The sequence below is a fragment of the Acartia tonsa genome, chromosome 4 (assembly GCF_053477335.1).
Source record: "Acartia tonsa isolate MP-2025a chromosome 4, ASM5347733v1, whole genome shotgun sequence".
NCBI lineage: Eukaryota > Metazoa > Arthropoda > Copepoda > Calanoida > Acartiidae > Acartia > Acartia tonsa.
In genome coordinates, this window is record NC_137263.1 from 10,373,672 (window position 1) to 10,390,980 (window position 17,309).

Sequence of the window (17,309 nt, forward strand, 5' to 3'; positions counted from 1 at the left end):
AAAAACTCAACATATTTTTTTGCCAAGTGTATTTTTAACTTTTGAAGGTTTTAAAAGTTCAATTTTTGATATAAATGAACTTGAAAAACTTAAAAGGGGCATTTACACACGACACAACAGAGTTACCAAATTATAACTAGTAAAAATCTCTTTTTTTAAGCTAACCCGGAGCCGGAGCCGCTTTTGAACGAAAATAACGGCTTTAGCAAAATATTGCAACTCCACGGCCCCCGGCTCCACAACGCGGAATTAAACTTTGACTTTTCCCATTTGTTTATGAATAAGATTACCAAAGATATTTAATTAAAGGGCCCTTTTTGTTTAGACAATACAAAAGAGTGAAAAATTTTATGTTCCTTCAGCTGATTGAGAGAGAAGTGAATGATGAGGCGAGTCAGGTAATTCGCCAGGCTCTAGCTCAACAGGCAATTTCTCGCCTTCCTCTATTGGCGGAGGCGGTGGTGGAGGTAGGGGTGGGGGAGGAGGCGCAGGTAAAATACCCAGTCTTGGCGCGGACGGATGAGGAACTGGTTGTGGCGTTAACCCCGTAAATGGTTGTGGGGGTGGTACAGGCTGAGGCACTGCAACTGGAAGAGGGATTTTGCTTGGCGATTCTGAGGATTGTGCTGGAGGTGGACACGGCTTGGGTACACTGCTTGGATCTGGGCTTGATTTGGATTTACTTAAGCTTGTTATGACTTTGTTAATAAATAATCCTAAACCGTCACCGGTCAGGCGAGATATCGCATTCTCACTTTTATTAGCAGCTGCATCAAGAAACGAGCTATTAGGATCAATTTCAAAATCTTTAATAATACTTTTCTTGTGCTTTTTCTCCTTCTTTGACCGACGTTCTCTGAAATATCTTGCTATCCGCTCGTCAATATCAGTGGAAAATTTAATGTTATCAATTCTACTATCTCTCTTATTGGATTCTTCTGATTGTTGTTGCTTAACTGAGGTATGTTTACTGGATGTATCTTCTTTTTCATGTTCTGCTGAATCATTGCTATCATTCTTCGGACTTGATTTTGACAATTTGGTTTGTTTTGCCTTTTCTTTCTCAGCCCTTTCTTCTTCTGCTTTTTTGGCATAAAATTCTGGGTAATAACGATTTGTGCTCAAAAACGGACTTGGCGTTCGACTGCGAATTTCATTTTTTTCCTTAACTGGCCTTTCTTTTGAATTCAATTTTTCATCCCGTGTTTTTGATTGAGTTTGATCCATGTTATCTAAATCATCATCAGAATAATTGTCAGGTGCGTCATCTCCTCCTCCTCCGTAATCATCAAAGTTATCTTCTATTTCCTCTTGTAATGGCTCAGGTTGTGCCTGAGCTATCTTCTGAGAAACTTTAAGCTCGTCCTCTGCAGAAGGAAGAGCGGCTACTGGAGCAGGGAGGTCGAAATCATCGTCGTCGTCATCATCATCATTATTATCTAGATAATCATCCTGAGCAGGTTCATCATAATCATCAACTGATGGTGCTAAAATTGGTGGCTTTAGGTTGGGTTTTGCTATGGAGAAACTTGCCATTTTTCCTGGGATGGTTGGTTTCGGCTGGCCCCATTCGTCCGACACCAAATCAACGTCTCTGTTTTCAGTAAGTCTATTATTGACAACCTCTGCATGGCGCAGCTCTTGGTGACGTAAACGTTCTTGTTCACGCTCTGCCTTCTCTTTGGCCCGCTGCTCCTCCTCCTCCATACGTGCTCGTCTGAGCTCTTCCTGGCTTGGTCCTGGCTTCCCTCCATCTTTTTTGTCCTCCTTTTTATCAGTTTCTGGTTTCTTCTCCGGCTTTTTGGTGATCTGATCCATAGAGCTGAGAATTGAATCCAAGTTGGGAGCATTTGCGCAATTCACTTCAATCTAGAATACGAAAAATATTTTTAAAATATAATGTTTTCTATCTTATTTTCAGTGTATAAAAGATTTAAGGCTAAAAATAAGTGACTTTTTATACCATACATTCTTACTATACCACAGGACGAAACCAAAACTTCTGGGTACCAGTTTCCAACTGGTAAGGTAAATTAAATAAATACTTTTAATAAAAATACACAAAAACTTAAAAAAAAAACATTTCTTTACCTTTTTCAAATCTACTATTTTCTTTGCTTCTTTAATTCTCTTTTCTTTCTTCCAATCTTGGTACCTTAATTTAAAATTAGCTTGATTCTCAATTTTATAACGTTTGTAATAATTACAAAACAGACAATTCAAAACGTTATAACCAAAATTAATCACTAGCGTTTTCTCAATGCCATTATTTCAATTATAAATTTCCACTGTTTTACTTCTATTCTATATTATGTACAAAAATATAGGTATACAACATATAAAAAAAGGTAATCGAACAAACCTGCTTTGATTGTTGTATCTGTTTTGATTGTGTTTCTGGTTAGAACCTCCTGGGGAAGCTTTCTTTAGACCCTCCTCAAGAATGGACCTGTAAGCATAAAAATAAATATAAACTGCTAAAAACAATCCCGGACATACAGGTAAAGACCCTATAAATACCCTTCCTGATTGAAATAAAATTAACCCACTCCACAACTTATGAGATAAGCCAGCGTCATATTTTCTTTAGGTATTTAATTTCTATTAACAAGCTTAATTTGCTGAAACACGCTTACCTCATATTCGTTGGAGTCGGCTTCGTCGAAGATTCTTGGCTTTTATCCTTCTTGGGAATAACAAACTTGTTAGGATCTCTGGGCTTTCTATTCTCATCCCTTGCCCGCTGGATCTGGGGTGTCCTGGAAGATTTATCCCCCTGCTTATCCTGTCTGTCACGTGACCTTTCTCTGGATCTGTCATGACTATCCTTGCTGCGCTTGTCTTTATGACGATCATTTTTATCACTGTGTTTGTCTTTCTGACTGTGGCTGGATGAATCTCTGTCTGCTTTTGATTTGTCCCGGGTTGATGAGGTTTCATCTTCAGAGTCTGATTCTATTTGACCTAAACAATAGGGTTGATCTTATATAACAATAAAAGGAAGCCTCTCTTTTTTTATGTGTGCAGCGAAGAAACTAGCTGATCGCGGATTCGATATGGTTATCCTTCAATGTAAAGTTCCTATAGGTCCAGAAAAGTGTTACAAGTATTCTACAAGTGATTCCCAAGAGGAATCACTCCTAGAAAAAAATTACCCCACTCCCAAATTTTCAATAACTTTCTCCTTTGAAAGCCCCCCCCCCTTCCCTAAGGTGCCTAGTAATGCTAATATTTATGAACGTTCATCAAATAAAAATATTAGATTCATATAAAGACTAAAATACCTTTTCGTTTCCTTGCAACTGGATTTGGACTAGATAACCTTTCTCTAACAGGACTTTCGTCTAAAAAAATAGAGTTGTTGAAAGGTAAATATCACATATATCCTTATGATAAAGTAACAGGATGTGTGTTTGTCTGTGTGCCTGCCTGCCTGTCTGTCTGTGTGTCTGTCTGTTTGTACAGAAGGATCTTGCTAATCGCTGAACCGATCGAGTTCTCCTTAACAGGGTAGATTCTCATAGGTCCCGGGAAGGTTTAAACTTATTTTGGGGGAGGGTACCACCACCCTCCCAAGAGAAATCACAAAAAAATATTTTTTTTTTTTTTTAAATACATGAGAGACTTGAACGCAACATTTAAAGTGCCACTAGAGGCCTCTAGGGGGCGTAGCCGCTAGTCCTTTTAATAAACATGAAGATTATCAGTATGTCTATCTATTTGTACCGCAGGATCTAGCTAATCGCTGAACCGATATGGTTCTGCTTTACAGGGTAGCTTCTCATAGGTTCTGAGAAGGTTTATAACTATTTTGGTGGAGGTTTCCACCACCCTCCCAAGAATAATCGCCCCTGGAAAAAAAACCCACCCCCACAAAAAAAACGTTTAACTTTTTCTCTTTATATCTAAAATAAAAAATATTGGGATATCGAATTCATCTCCCCACTCCTCAAGTGCCCCTGGAGGGCGTAGCCGCTAGTTTCCAATAAAGGATCATAAGATATTTTGGTTAATATAAGTAGTTCATTGAAACTTTATTTATCTTCTTGCTTTATAGAAAAACAACAATAAAAACCATTAAGATATACAATAATGAAAAAAAAATGCTTTAATTGCTAAAAGCTTGTGAACGCGTGAGTGCATTGTACGTTTTCTAGTAGAAAAGGGATTGTGTAAAAACTAAATGTAAGTAGTGACTGTAGTCAGTAATATTGATGATTTGATTGTGACGGACCATGGGACAGACACAACCTACTTTTATTACAAACGGACCGACGGACATACTCTTAAAAAAGAGTAGCTGTGCTACTAAAAAAATTAATTATACCTGAACTGCTGGAAGACCTTGCTCTTGTGTGCTTCTCTTTAACTTCTTTTAGACATTCATTTGCATGTTCAAACATCTTTTCTGTCCTCCAATACAAAATATTCTTCTCTCTTAATTCCTCCATATTATAGGTTTTCATGGCAGATTCGTAAAGCTCGCGATATTTGTTTAGTTTGTGCGCATGACTGACGTTTACCCGTACAGACCGTAGTATTTTATGTTCTGTTAAAAATTTACCATCATCTTTGTCACGCGTTCGATCGGGTTGCATGTTATTGACATTCTCCATAGCTGTTGCGACAAGATCTTCTAAATCCCCCAAGGTATCAGGTTTGATTCTCTTCTGCCAGACAAATTGTTGGATAAGGTCATGGAGCAGCTTCATGTCATCGTTTACTTTAAATATATCCGATGGCAATGATTTCTGGCGAGTTATTAGATCTGATTTATTTATTGATGTAGCTTTTGGCGGGCTTTGTGGAGCAACAGATATTTCAGGTTCCTCGTCCTGTAACAACAATATTTATGTAAATCAAAGTAGAACGATGTTTGTCAGTCTGTCCGAAGCCTAATATCTCGGTAACAGATGAACCTATTGGTATCTGCCCTTCAAGGAATATTGATACGGGTCCTGCGGCTGTTTTAAATCTCCACAGGCCAACCTCCCTCCAAAAAAGAAAAAATGTAAAAAGATAAAAACTGTAGGTAGCAACTATACAACAAGTGGTGAAACGTTCCTTGATTTCTCATCTAATGTGACTTAGCCCCTAGAGGCATAGGGAGGGGGGGGGGGGGGAGGGTTCGAAGCAACTTGTTACACAAATATTTATATTTTCTCTCAAATATAAGAATTTTAAGACAACCTAAGTTTAATACCTATGTAAATAAGCATCCAAATTAACTACTTACCTACTTGTCTTAATTTACAGGTTTTTTTTTATTTTATCAAAAAAAAAATAGGATGCAATGTCCTAACAATAAAATGTTCTTAAGAACCTTTTACAAGTAGTATTTGTAAACAATCCCTGTTTGTGAAGGAAAAAACTACCTGATCATGTATAGAGTGTGAGTCAGTATTGTCAAGGCCACCAATATCATCTTGGTCTGAATCAACTTGCATGCTGGTAATTTGGTTTGAATCCTATAAAAAATATTTATAAATAAATAATTTAAATACAAAAATTGAAAAAAACTTTAGTTCCAGCACAGATCATTTCAAAGTAATACCTAGGTACCTATAATTCAACTTAAATATACTCAACTCTAAGCTTTTCTATGTAATCAAATGGATGTTGCGTTGCAAGTTTCGTTGAAATTGCACAAGAGTTTAAATAACATTTGTAAAGTTAAAAAATCTAGGTAAGTGTATTATAATATTAATGTAAAAAATGGTGGTAGAGATAATATTCTATATTCTAGGAGTAGAAATTTGAAAGTATTTAATTAAAAAATTATAACACTTTATTAAGAATGTTTATATTTAATAATTTATTTACCTCTTGATTTTCCGCAGTACTTTCTTTTTCAGTCGTTGATTTTTCTCCTGACAAAAGCTGATCAAAGATATCACCACTAATATCTTTCTTCTTATCCTTATCATTAACCTTATCTACATTGTCATTTTCTTTAGAGTTATCACAGTCACTGACAGATGGAGTTGCATCATCTTTGCTTGACAAGTCTTGACTATCTTGACTAGGGAGACAAGGGGTCTCTTTTAGAGCTGCTTTAGTTGGCACTGATTTAGGTTTCTCAGCTGGTGTACTTTTAACGGTGGGTTCGGCGGGTGTTTCTGTTTTAATATCATTTGTTGCAACAGAAGCCTTTAGCAAAGATCCATATATTATTTTTGGGCATTTATTTTATTAAAATATCATATGGAGGGCTGTCTTAACCTCTTTTCGAGGAAGCTTTGTGTTTATCAAGTACGAAATTAATTCCTTATCATTAATCCTAGAATTAAGCGCAAATGTCGTCTTTTTTGACTCTCCCTTCATAAAGTGACGCAGCATGGATTGTTTATATGCGCCCACGTTTTTCACTTTTGAATGAGACATGAGGGTGTGAAGATTTCGGAGAACAAAATTGGGCCTATCATTGGTCTCATAGTGTGTGAACGACCCTAGTATACCAGGGATTTGAAACCATAAGAGCTTCAGGTAGAATTTGTTAATTTTATTGGGAAGTATGGTGTATAGGACGATTATATGTAGTTTTAAAAAGGCTTTAGCCAGCTAAGCATGAAACTTAATTATGATTAATATATGTTTTAGTAATTTTTATGTGCCTTTATTTTTGCATTTAACAATGATTTATTAAACCAAATAATTTTCCTTTAAAGCCAAAGTTTCCAAAGATTTTTACCGTAGAGAAAAATGATTTTTAAAAAGCAAATAAGATTACGTGGTTATAAATAACTGGAATTATGAACTAATTGATATTGTAATTTCAGGTCTTTGAAATAATTTCATCAATAAATCTATATTCAAACCTGCTGTTGAAACTTGATGGTTCCTGGTATTGGGGGTTTGTATGTTCGCCAACTGATCTCGTGAACTTCCCACTAATTCGGAAGTCAAGCTCAACCAAAGTGTCATGGTTGAGACAATTTCAAAGTCTTAAAGTTTGATGGAGCTGCACAAGCGAATTTCAAATGAATGATGGTTGAAGGCGCTGCACAAGCAATTTCAAATGGTTCTGAAGAATAGGCGTTAGCATTCTTCAATAAATCAATAGCATATAGTGTATTGATGGAAAAAACATTGACAATTTTTCTGTGAAATAATTACCTAGTGAATCAATATGGTGCTCACTAAAAAGCAGAAAATTGAGCGAGCTATCGCTATTGGCAATGAAAGGCTAGAGGTGTTTGACGAACAGATAAAAGTGTTTTATGAAAATCTAAAAGCCTGCCAAAGTTTTAGTTCATGTGAAAATGTGAATTTAAAATCAATTCGTGACATTTTTAGTGAGGTCAAGGACCAATCTGACCTAGTAAAAAGTCTAAAACCTGCCGTGGATACTAGTGAGCTGCGCGAGTTCAAGCGTGATTTGGATGAAGCTAGTGAGCAGAAATCTGTTGCAGATAAAGTTTATGCGTCGTTGGAGCAGTGTACAAAAATTCTGTACTGGCTTGACAATGATTCAGACGACGCGAGGTCAAGCACTGTCGCCAGGAACCTCGACGTCATTGAGAAGGTGAAGATGGACATGGGAGTGCTTAAAATTTCCGTGGAGTTGCGCCAAGAAGTACGTGATATGTACCGAAGGCTTAGAGAGATGGAACGTCGTTCATCTAACCTGGATGAGAGTGGGACACCTGCCATGCTCTCCAGAAGTATGTCTGCCGTGGATATTCGGAGTTCCAACCCGCAGTATGGGCGCTGGGACAACAGTTTGTTGCCGTCGTTCGACGGTACTGACACGGATTACCCAAACTTTAAACAGGTCTTTAAAGATCTATGTTCTGGTTATGGATTTGCTGACCAGAGGTTAAGTCTGATGTTGTGTATGGAGAAGGTGATAACCAACCCGGAACTACGCAAGCAAGTGTCAGCGATTAGAGATCATAATGAACAATGGGCGTTTCTTGATCAGATGTTTTTATCAAACACTCGCCGGTTCATGAGGATTTTAACTAAGTTGAACAAGATGAAACCTGTGGATAAACCTGTGGACATGGTTAGCGCAATTGCTACCTTCAAGAGCATGATGCAGGAGGTAGAAGCCATCGTTGGTTCTGCAGCTAAGGATTACAATCACCTAACTCTTATTCATATTTTTAAAGACAAGTGCCCTGAAAATTTGAGAGACAAAATTATGATGGAGCTAGGTAGCATGAACCAACCAAACATCCAGAAGATTGTAGAACTGCTGGAGAGGACCAGGGGTGCCATGTTGGCCGGTGATATGTCCTATGACAATGGCGCCGGCAAGAGAAATCGTGATAGAGCTGCCGCCGCGCAAGTGTCTGGCCGCAGTGACAATGAGAATGGAAAGGCTGGAAAGGACAAGGCTTCCAAGTGGAACAGTGCATGTCCTGTTGAAAATTGCGAGGATAAACATCCTATTTTCCGTTGTCCCACATTTAAGAAGATGGATGTTGTTGACCGAAAAAAAGTTGTCCAGCAGAATAAGTTGTGTGAACTCTGCTTGTGTGATGGTCATGCTGCTGACAATTGTAATAAATCGGATAAGCTTGGTGTCTGTGGCACCAATAATTGCGACGGTTATCATAGTCGTATGTTGCATGAGGCTAGTGCTAGTGTGAATACAGTCTACAAATCAAGTTCTGCGCCTAGCACCTGTACCTTCCTGCTGCAAATAGTTCCAGTTGTAGCACCTGGCGGCGGCGCCTGCCATGCCGCCGTCATGTTTGATTCTGGTGCGAGTCTACCACTTATATCTGAGAAGATGTCCCACAAGTTGAAGCTGAAATCTACCGGCAGATATACAAACATTTCTGTTGCTGACGGTAGTGAATCATCCTGCCGCAATGTGGTGTTCTATCTGAAGGACAGGGATGGTAACTTGAGAGAATTTGAGGCAGCTGTTATGCCTAACCTCGGAGGTGGCAACGAGATGCGCTCGGTCCATCCGGAAACCGCCGCCGAAATATTTAAGATGCCCCCAGAAAGATTTACATATATTAGTGGAGGCTTAGATATCATCATTGGAAATACACATCCTGACGTGTTTCCATCAACCTACCAGAAAGTGGGCCAGTCTATGTTGTGGCGAACCATTTTTGGTAGTGGTTTTATCTGTACAAGTGCTGACTATGGAGCTGGTCAGCAGAAATCTGCATATAAAGCTGCCGTAGCTGTTGATAATGAGCCGGTTGGTACTGCCGTAGCTGTTGATAATGAGCCGGTTGGTACTGCCGTAGCTGTTGATAATGAGCCGGTTGGTACTGCCGTAGCTGTTGATAATGAGCCGGTTGGTACTGCCGTAGCTGTTGATAATGAGCCGGTTGGTACTGCCGTAGCTGTTGATAATGATGTTAGTTGTGCTGCAGTTATTCCTGATGATATTGGTAACGATACTGTAGCCGTTGAGAATATTGTTACGGCGGGTATTGAGCCGCTGAAGGATTCGGTTCCAGCCGGACAAGAGCCGACGGGAGTTTCGGTTCCGGCTGGACAAGAGCCGATCAGAGTTTTGGTTCCAGCTGGACAAGAGCCGACGGGAGTTTCGGTTCCAGCTGGGCAAGAGCCAATAAGAAATTCGGTTCTGGCCGGACAAGAGCCGACGGGAGTTTCGGTTCCGGCCGGACAAAAGCCAGTAGATGATTCTAAGTTTTATGACAGTCACACTTTTATTACTTGCCCTGGTGTTGTCATGAATCAAGAATCGACTTGGCTGCTGCCAACCTTGCCGCCCGACACAGGGTAAGAGGCCTGCAAATGGCGGGTGGAAATATGGCGGGTGTTGCCGCCAGAAAGTCATTGAAAAATTTCAAACCACACATATCTAATCTACAACATAAACTATTTATGTGAAAATGATCTTTAAAGAAAAAATATTACAAGTTGTATATTAAGTTGTGAAGGGAACCTAAAAAGGTTCTGCAAAGAATAAGTATTCATTATTCAACTAATTTTATTGTTCATATTTAAGCACAAAAATTCTACAAAATTGTTTAGACTTTTAAAGCAGATTTTAAAAGATTTTGTTTCTTAAGTATGATTTTGAAAAGCAAAAGTCTGTGTGTATTAACTACAAAGTGATTTTGCAGATTTTTTTTAGATTGAGAAAAATAGATTTTTAAGAATTATTTTTCGATGTATTTTTTTTCATGGTTCACGTTTGCTTAAAAAATGTTTATTCTCAGATTCTCGTATGAGATAATGCATTAAAGTAAAGAACACAACATGTAAAATTATTATGATAATGTTTAAAATATTTCTTATTATTATTTTAAAAAGATTATCGCAAAAAATCAAGATATTTGTTTTAATTTGTAAGCAAATAAAGTTTTTTCTTTCACTCCGGAGGCAAGGATTCCTAACAATCCACGCGTAAAGATTTTTTCTTCATTCCGAGAGCAGAGATTCGTAGTAATATATGTACCTAGCGATTTCGGACAAGGCAATTTTAAACCTTGAGAAGTATTTATAGCAATTATTTCCTAGGTACATATATTTTCGTTCATGTTTAAATATAAACTCTATTTTCTATGAGATAAGCATTTATAATAATGAACACGATGTATGATATTATTAAATTATTGATTATTATTTATATGAATATCACAGAATTAATTTAAGATAAACTATGCATATTTTAAATTAACCTTTCCTTCATTTTTATCGCAGATATTAAAATAAAAGCGGTTATTAAAGATTATGATTAATAATTGATTCTTATTTTATGAAAACTAAGAACATTTTTTTTAGTAAAAAGCTACATTTTCATATGCCTATTTTTATGCCTAAAATAAGAATCAAATGAAATGCGATAAAATTTTATTCTATTTCATATGCTCAAATTTAATTTTATTGAGTTTAATTTCTTTTCAAAAGTACAATTCATTTTAAAACTTACCTGAAAAGTTTAACAAAAAGAATAAATGTGTTGAGGTTGCGTGATTCGGTATTTATTCTAAGAAAAAAATCAAGTATTTTTTTTAGCAGATTTTTTTTAAAATTATATATGAATTTCAATCAAGCAAAACATTTTTATTCAGATCAAGGAATGATTGAAAATTCATATTTAAAGTCTCATATTTTTTTACAAAGAAAAATTGGTATTTTTTATAATTCCGATGAAAATTCTAACAAAGATATTATTATTTTGCTATTCTTAAGTATTAAAAAGTTTTATTGTTGATTAAGATATTACAGTTCTTATTCATTAGGTTTGAAAAACTTTCTGCCCAAGGATTTTGAAAAATTTTTTCTTACTACTCTTTTTAATGCTTAACAAATTTAGTTTTAAGTACCTATAAATCTTAATTTTCTTGTCTAAGATTTATTTCGTTTTATTTTTACCATTATTGTTTACATTTACATTTCAACCTGATTTCGTAGGTACTTATTGATTTATTAATAATGATTTATTACCTATTGATTATGAAATGATTATTATTAGTATAGTTGTTATATTTACAACATCATGATTAATAGGATTATCTATTTTAGGATTTGTGTATGTGATCTTGTGATTGTCATGTGCATGGAATGTTGTATGGTACAAACCAATCCCATCCTTCTATCCTAAAATGTGAGGTATTATGAGTCCTAGTGAGGAGTATAATATTGTGTATGCATTTCACGGGGTTTCATTTAGTTAGGAGCAAAATTGTCACGTTTTCGGGATGTGGCCATTCTCATGTGATTATGGTGAGTTGAGTTTAGTGAGAAATGTTGCTAGTGCTCAGCGCAAAAAAAACCTTGAATCTCGTTAAGGAAGTTAATTTGACTTTCAAACGGGGGGTGTGTCTTAACCTCTTTTCGAGGAAGCTTTGTGTTTATCAAGTACGAAATTAATTCCTTATCATTAATCCTAGAATTAAGCGCAAATGTCGTCTTTTTTGACTCTCCCTTCATAAAGTGACGCAGCAAGGATTGTTTATATGCGCCCACGTTTTTCACTTTTGAATGAGACATGAGGGTGTGAAGATTTCGGAGAACAAAATTGGGCCTATCATTGGTCTCATAGTGTGTGAACGACCCTAGTATACCAGGGATTTGAAACCATAAGAGCTTCAGGTAGAATTTGTTAATTTTATTGGGAAGTATGGTGTATAGGACGATTATATGTAGTTTTAAAAAGGCTTTAGCCAGCTAAGCATGAAACTTAATTATGATTAATATATGTTTTAGTAATTTTTATGTGCCTTTATTTTTGCATTTAACAATGATTTATTAAACCAAATAATTTTCCTTTAAAGCCAAAGTTTCCAAAGATTTTTACCGTAGAGAAAAATGATTTTTAAAAAGCAAATAAGATTACGTGGTTATAAATAACTGGAATTATGAACTAATTGATATTGTAATTTCAGGTCTTTGAAATAATTTCATCAATAAATCTATATTCAAACCTGCTGTTGAAACTTGATGGTTCCTGGTATTGGGGGTTTGTATGTTCGCCAACTGATCTCGTGAACTTCCCACTAATTCGGAAGTCAAGCTCAACCAAAGTGTCATGGTTGAGACAAGGGCGGAAGTTTGTACACTTATAGAAAATGAAACTTTAGTAAAAAAATTTGCCCTGTACGTTTGGGCTTGCTTTTATAGTTATCAATCCAATTCTTTTAGTAAAATGTCTCATATGATTGGATCTACCTATAAAACTTAAAAACTGAATTTTGGCACTTCTCGGGGCTTGTGGGGTAAAACACCCTCCAAAACTCTAAAATTTTAAGTACTGAACTTATTTTTAAAGATATCGAGCTGATTTTTTTGTATTTGAAACTATTTTCACATGACTGAAACAAGTACCTAGTAACTACAGATTTCATTTACGCAATATCCTTCTGGGGGCTTTTGGGGTAAAACACCCCCCCCCCCCCCAAATACAAAAATTTATAAGTTTTGAGCTTACAAGCCCCTAGAAGTAAAGTGCAAAAATGAAATATGTGGTAACTAATGAACTCATTTATGTTAAAAAGGGTTCTATTACAAAAATCAGCTCGATATCTTTAAAATTAAGCTCAGAACTTATAATTTTAGTGTTTGGGTGGTGTTTTGCCCCACTAGCCACTTGAAGGAAATTGCTCAAATTCAATTTTAAAAGTTTTATTGGTAGATCCAATCATATAAGAGATTTTACAAAAAGAATTAGATTGATAACTATAACAACAAGCCTAAACGTCCAGGGCAAAACTGTTTACTAAAATTCTATTTCCTATAAGTGTACATACAAACTTCCGCCCCCCTTAATTTACCTATGTAATTTAATCTTTTTTCAAAAAAGAAAACTTAATTAAAATTGTTTCAATAACCTCCATTATCCCAGGTTTAAAATATGAAACTTTCCTTAGATCCCTTGATTAGGGAAAATAACATTTCAACAAGTTTTTCTTTATCTTTTTCTCTGACATCTTCGCTATGCTGTTCGTCCTTAAAAATAAAAAATAAAAGTTACCAAAATATGATGAGTGTAGTTTAAGTTGAATATTTTAGGGAATAAATTTCCATTTTTTGAGAATCTGACTTGGAATGTCTTTAAGATAACGTAGTATATTTTTTTAAAAACATAAGCAAAAAATTCAAATTTTGGAATTACAAGATCTTTATGTAAATCTGATCCTCCTCACTTTTTTTTATGGAAAGCAACTCTTTTTTATAACAGAAATCAGGATAAGCTGTAGATGAACAATACCAGTAAATAAAATAAAAACCATAGGTACCTTCTTTTCTTCTTGATTTTGCCACAAAGGATTCTGGAAAACTTTCTTATCTCCAACACTTTCGCTCGATGACTTGCGACTATCTCTTCTTTTACTAGCCGGACTTTTTATGGACTTGACATCAGTTGAATTTGATCTGCTACGAGATTGTGCCGCAATTTTAACATCAGACTTTATATCCTTTGTAGATGAAGTACTTCTACTTCTAGATTCTTTTTTACCATTCCTTTCAGTTGATGCAGTTGTGGCAGCTTTCTGTACTTCTTTAGGTTCATTCTTGTTAACTTTAGCTTTAGCAGGTGGAGGTTTGGTATTAGTTGGCGCTTCATCATCTGTACCACTGCTATCAGATGAAAGAAGATCTTTATATTTCTCCATTAGTTTGGATTTTCCCTTGCTATTTGTCTGCTTAGTTTCTTCTACTTTAAGGCTGGACTTGGGTGTCTCTTTAGTCTTGGTTTGTCCTTTTCCTTTTTGCTGCTTAGGAGTTCCTGGGGCTACTGTGTCCCCTTCACTTTTCTTTTTCTGATATTCTAAGAAGTCGAGGTATTGCTTGTGTTTAAAAGATACGATATTTTTATGCAATCTGAATTAAATAGAGTTTTCAATTTATTACCAACTTAAGAAGTTGAGATATACCTATTTTTAGATATTTTTTTCAAACCTAGAAAATGATGAATGAAAAATGAAAGGTTTTTGGTATTAATGTTATAAATATTTTTTATTAAATGAATAAAATTAAAAACTCTCCTTTCTACAGACACTTGTAAATCCCGGATGGTAACTTCTGTAAGTTTAGGCGTCTCAATTGGTTCACTTTCTTTCTCTTCTTTTTTAACGTCATTTGTCTTTCCCTTTTTCTTTCCACCCTTGGTTTCCTGGGATTTTTTGGCCGGGGATTTGGCAGCGGTCAACGATTTAGCAGCTGTTGGAGATTTAGCAGCGGCAGGTGCTTTTATCTTAGCGCTAAAACCACCCCCCATTGATTTAGATACAAAATTGTTTCCATTCTTTTTCTTTTTCTTGTTCTTGTTAAAAAATTCCGGGTGACTTTGAGACAGTTTTGATATTGAAAATCTTCCAGCTTTATTTGTGTGCTTATTCTGGTAAACATGAATTCATTAGTTTTAACATATTGTATAATGTAGAAAGGTATTTATGTCTATAGCTTAATAGTTTGATAACTCCTAAACCGATTGGGATCTCCATTTTAGTTAAGCTTCACGTGACATAGGTCCTATATGGTTCTAGGCTAATTTACTAATGATTTAAGATTGTCATAAGCTATTTATTAGCCCCTCTCTGCCCCCTTCGAATACAGAACCCCAAGATGCTAAGAGCGTTGCCGCTAGTATTAAATTAAAGAATGGGAATTTTTCAAATTTGTATTTTTTATATTGACAGATTTTCACCTTAGAACACCCTATACCTGGTGAAAAATTAAAAAAAAAAAAAAAATATGAAATATTTCTCAAGAGTAAAAATTCAGTGTAAGACTATTTCGGCTATAAATAGTATAGTTAATAGCTTTAAGTCTTAAATCATTCAATTAAATCATGAATTCATTCCTCATAAGTAAAATTTGGCAGTAGAACACCACATTTCTTGATGAGACATTGCAGAGATGATTCAGCTGATTCAGCTTCCGCCGTGTCGTCATAATCTATTTCAATGTCCTTAGGTTCATCACAGTTATCCTCTTCAACCATTACTGGAGGAGCTTCGGTTACATCTAAAAAAAATAATTTCTATTTTTTTTTAAATCATGCAAAGAAAAAGTTTAATATCTAGGTAATCTCTTAGATTAATGTAAAGCTTCTGATAAACAAAGATTGGAAGCTTTTTTGATTAAAAAAGTTACTAGCAAAGTAGCGAGCGCAGTAAATATAAGCTGAAAAAAATTTTTAATGGAAAAAAAAGTATAATATTTTAGGGTAAAATTTGAGATTAAAGACGACTGCGACGACGAAAGGTATAAGGAAATGACCTAAACTAGTAGCAATTAAATAATTTGAAACATAATCTAGTTATATAATAGCTATGCATGTTTAATTTTCAATACCTAGAAAACTGTCTAAAGGTGCATCTGTAAAGTTTTGAGCTGGAATCGAGGGAGGATGTACACTTTCAATATCTTCGGGGACAGCCAAGCTTTTTAAAGGACTTTCACTGCCCATGGTGACCGGGGCCGAGGTTCCATCCGCACCGATGACCTCATTAAAACTAATATCATTAATATCGTCCTCGTCTGAGCTGGAGGACCTACTGGAGGTGTCCTGTAGCAAGGCCATGGTGATGGTGGACAGGGATTTGTCCAGGTCAGCCTCAGTTTCACAGTCTCTGTACAAGATACTTAATTACTATATGTTGTAAATTTTTAAGTTTATTTTGTTTTTTATTACAAATCAAACCTATCTTAAATATATACATTGTCTAGGTACATTTTTCTTATATACTCTTTTGTTATGCCTTCGAAAGAAAGAGTTTTGTAATTGACTTGCCTACATTGGTTGTACGAATAAAATTTTTTTTCCGATTGTAGACAAAATTTATAATCTCTTGTAATACAATCATACACTTTTACTGCTTTCGTACCATACATTAGTAAACAATGAACAAAACCAATCAAAAAAAGCTGATTATGGATATTAGTAATGTTACAGTTGTATTTAACCATTTACTCGTATATATATTAAATTACTTCCAATCAAGTATCATTTTCATTAGGTAACATTTTAAAATCTTAATATTACTTGAAGGTTAATTAAGTATACGTGCCTAGCTTCATCATTCTTTTTATCCAGCAGCTTTAACGACTGTGTTATCTCATCCAAACTGTCCGGTATGGACTTGGCGGCATCTGGGAATGTGTGTGTGAGTACGGGAGGATCAGCCATCTCGTGCAGAGTTGGGTTGATATCATCTAGACTTGCAAAATCCTCCGTGTCGACTGCGTCCATTTTGACATTATTTTCTGAAAAAAAAACGATGCACCTTAAAAAATGTTTTTTTTTTTGGCAGAGAGGACTACTTACATTTTTAAGCTTCAAAAGTAAAACTTAATAATTATTAAAACTTATTAAAGGTTTTTTTGTCCGCATCCGACGTGACGCATATCCCTCCCTGTCAATAAAATACAGAAAGGAAACCTTATACAAATGATATAAAAGGATAAATAACGCAAAACCCAAGAATTAGATTGATTTAATGATACATGCGCAGGTTAATTAAAACCTGGGACTTATTAATAACTTCCCTAAAATAGATGAGTGCGAAAGTTTTTTAACTTCAAACTTTATGTAAAAGGAGTGATTGTTTTCAACATTTTATATTTAGTTCCTATAGTTTTCATTTTATAACTACAATTTAGGTTATTTTAATCATAACGAATAACTCACAAAAAAATAATCTACGTTTTGTTCTTAACGTCTTTTGATAACAAGACCCGATATAAAAGAATATTTTTTTTGTTTGGGTTATATACTTTACTTTAAAGCATCGAGATAATTTCTGTGTATTTTTTTAAAATATCTTTGATAACACTTTCTAATTTTAATAGTTACAAAGCTCACTAAAAATCACTTAGAATACATTTAAATTAATATCTTTGCAAATTTTAAAATCTAT

At 35.2% G+C, this 17,309-nt stretch overlaps 4 protein-coding genes across 4 annotated transcripts; 1 reads left to right on the top strand and 3 right to left on the bottom strand.

Annotated features, from left to right (window-relative positions):
• Positions 1-325: 325 nt before the first annotated feature.
• On the bottom strand, positions 326-6,147 carry LOC145316005 (uncharacterized). Its single transcript, XM_080156266.1, has 8 exons — positions 5,824-6,147; positions 5,376-5,468; positions 4,328-4,835; positions 3,285-3,344; positions 2,637-2,964; positions 2,363-2,449; positions 2,092-2,155; positions 326-1,869 (listed from the first exon to the last, which is right to left on the bottom strand). Exons 2-8 carry the CDS (start codon positions 5,445-5,447, stop codon positions 349-351), a joined length of 2,640 nt encoding a protein of 879 aa, XP_080012392.1. The 5' UTR covers positions 5,448-5,468; positions 5,824-6,147; the 3' UTR covers positions 326-348.
• A 77-nt stretch (positions 6,148-6,224) lies between these two features.
• On the top strand, positions 6,225-10,100 carry LOC145316002 (uncharacterized). Its single transcript, XM_080156262.1, has 2 exons — positions 6,225-6,486; positions 6,780-10,100. Exon 2 carries the CDS (start codon positions 7,130-7,132, stop codon positions 9,719-9,721), a length of 2,592 nt encoding a protein of 863 aa, XP_080012388.1. The 5' UTR covers positions 6,225-6,486; positions 6,780-7,129; the 3' UTR covers positions 9,722-10,100.
• A 3,159-nt stretch (positions 10,101-13,259) lies between these two features.
• Positions 13,260-14,060, bottom strand: LOC145316007 (uncharacterized). Its single transcript, XM_080156268.1, has 2 exons — positions 13,683-14,060; positions 13,260-13,392 (listed from the first exon to the last, which is right to left on the bottom strand). The coding sequence occupies exons 1-2, from the start codon at positions 14,058-14,060 to the stop codon at positions 13,291-13,293; spliced, it is 480 nt and encodes a 159-aa protein (XP_080012394.1). The 3' UTR covers positions 13,260-13,290.
• Positions 14,061-14,302: 242 nt separating this feature from the next.
• On the bottom strand, positions 14,303-16,652 carry LOC145316006 (uncharacterized). Its single transcript, XM_080156267.1, has 4 exons — positions 16,461-16,652; positions 15,745-16,022; positions 15,251-15,414; positions 14,303-14,785 (listed from the first exon to the last, which is right to left on the bottom strand). Exons 1-4 carry the CDS (start codon positions 16,640-16,642, stop codon positions 14,303-14,305), a joined length of 1,107 nt encoding a protein of 368 aa, XP_080012393.1. The 5' UTR covers positions 16,643-16,652.
• Between the last annotated feature and the right edge of the window lie 657 nt (positions 16,653-17,309).

Excerpts from the sequence above, each read along its gene's own strand:
- LOC145316005 (XM_080156266.1), bottom strand. The coding sequence starts at position 5,447 with ATGCAAGTTGATTCAGACCAAGATGATATTGGTGGCCTTGACAATACT. Across the intron at positions 4,836-5,375 it reads CACACTCTATACATGATCAG|GACGAGGAACCTGAAATATC; the intron begins GTAGTTTTTTCC and ends TTGTTGTTACAG. Across the intron at positions 2,450-2,636 it reads CCGACTCCAACGAATATGAG|GTCCATTCTTGAGGAGGGTC; the intron begins GTAAGCGTGTTT and ends TTATGCTTACAG.
- LOC145316006 (XM_080156267.1), bottom strand. The coding sequence starts at position 16,642 with ATGGACGCAGTCGACACGGAGGATTTTGCAAGTCTAGATGATATCAAC. Across the intron at positions 16,023-16,460 it reads AAAAAGAATGATGAAGCTAG|AGACTGTGAAACTGAGGCTG; the intron begins GCACGTATACTT and ends TATCTTGTACAG. Across the intron at positions 14,786-15,250 it reads TGCCAAATTTTACTTATGAG|AATAAGCACACAAATAAAGC; the intron begins GAATGAATTCAT and ends CATGTTTACCAG.
- LOC145316002 (XM_080156262.1), top strand. The coding sequence starts at position 7,130 with ATGGTGCTCACTAAAAAGCAGAAAATTGAGCGAGCTATCGCTATTGGC.
- LOC145316007 (XM_080156268.1), bottom strand. The coding sequence starts at position 14,060 with ATGGAGAAATATAAAGATCTTCTTTCATCTGATAGCAGTGGTACAGAT. Across the intron at positions 13,393-13,682 it reads AAAATCAAGAAGAAAAGAAG|GACGAACAGCATAGCGAAGA; the intron begins GTACCTATGGTT and ends TTTATTTTTAAG.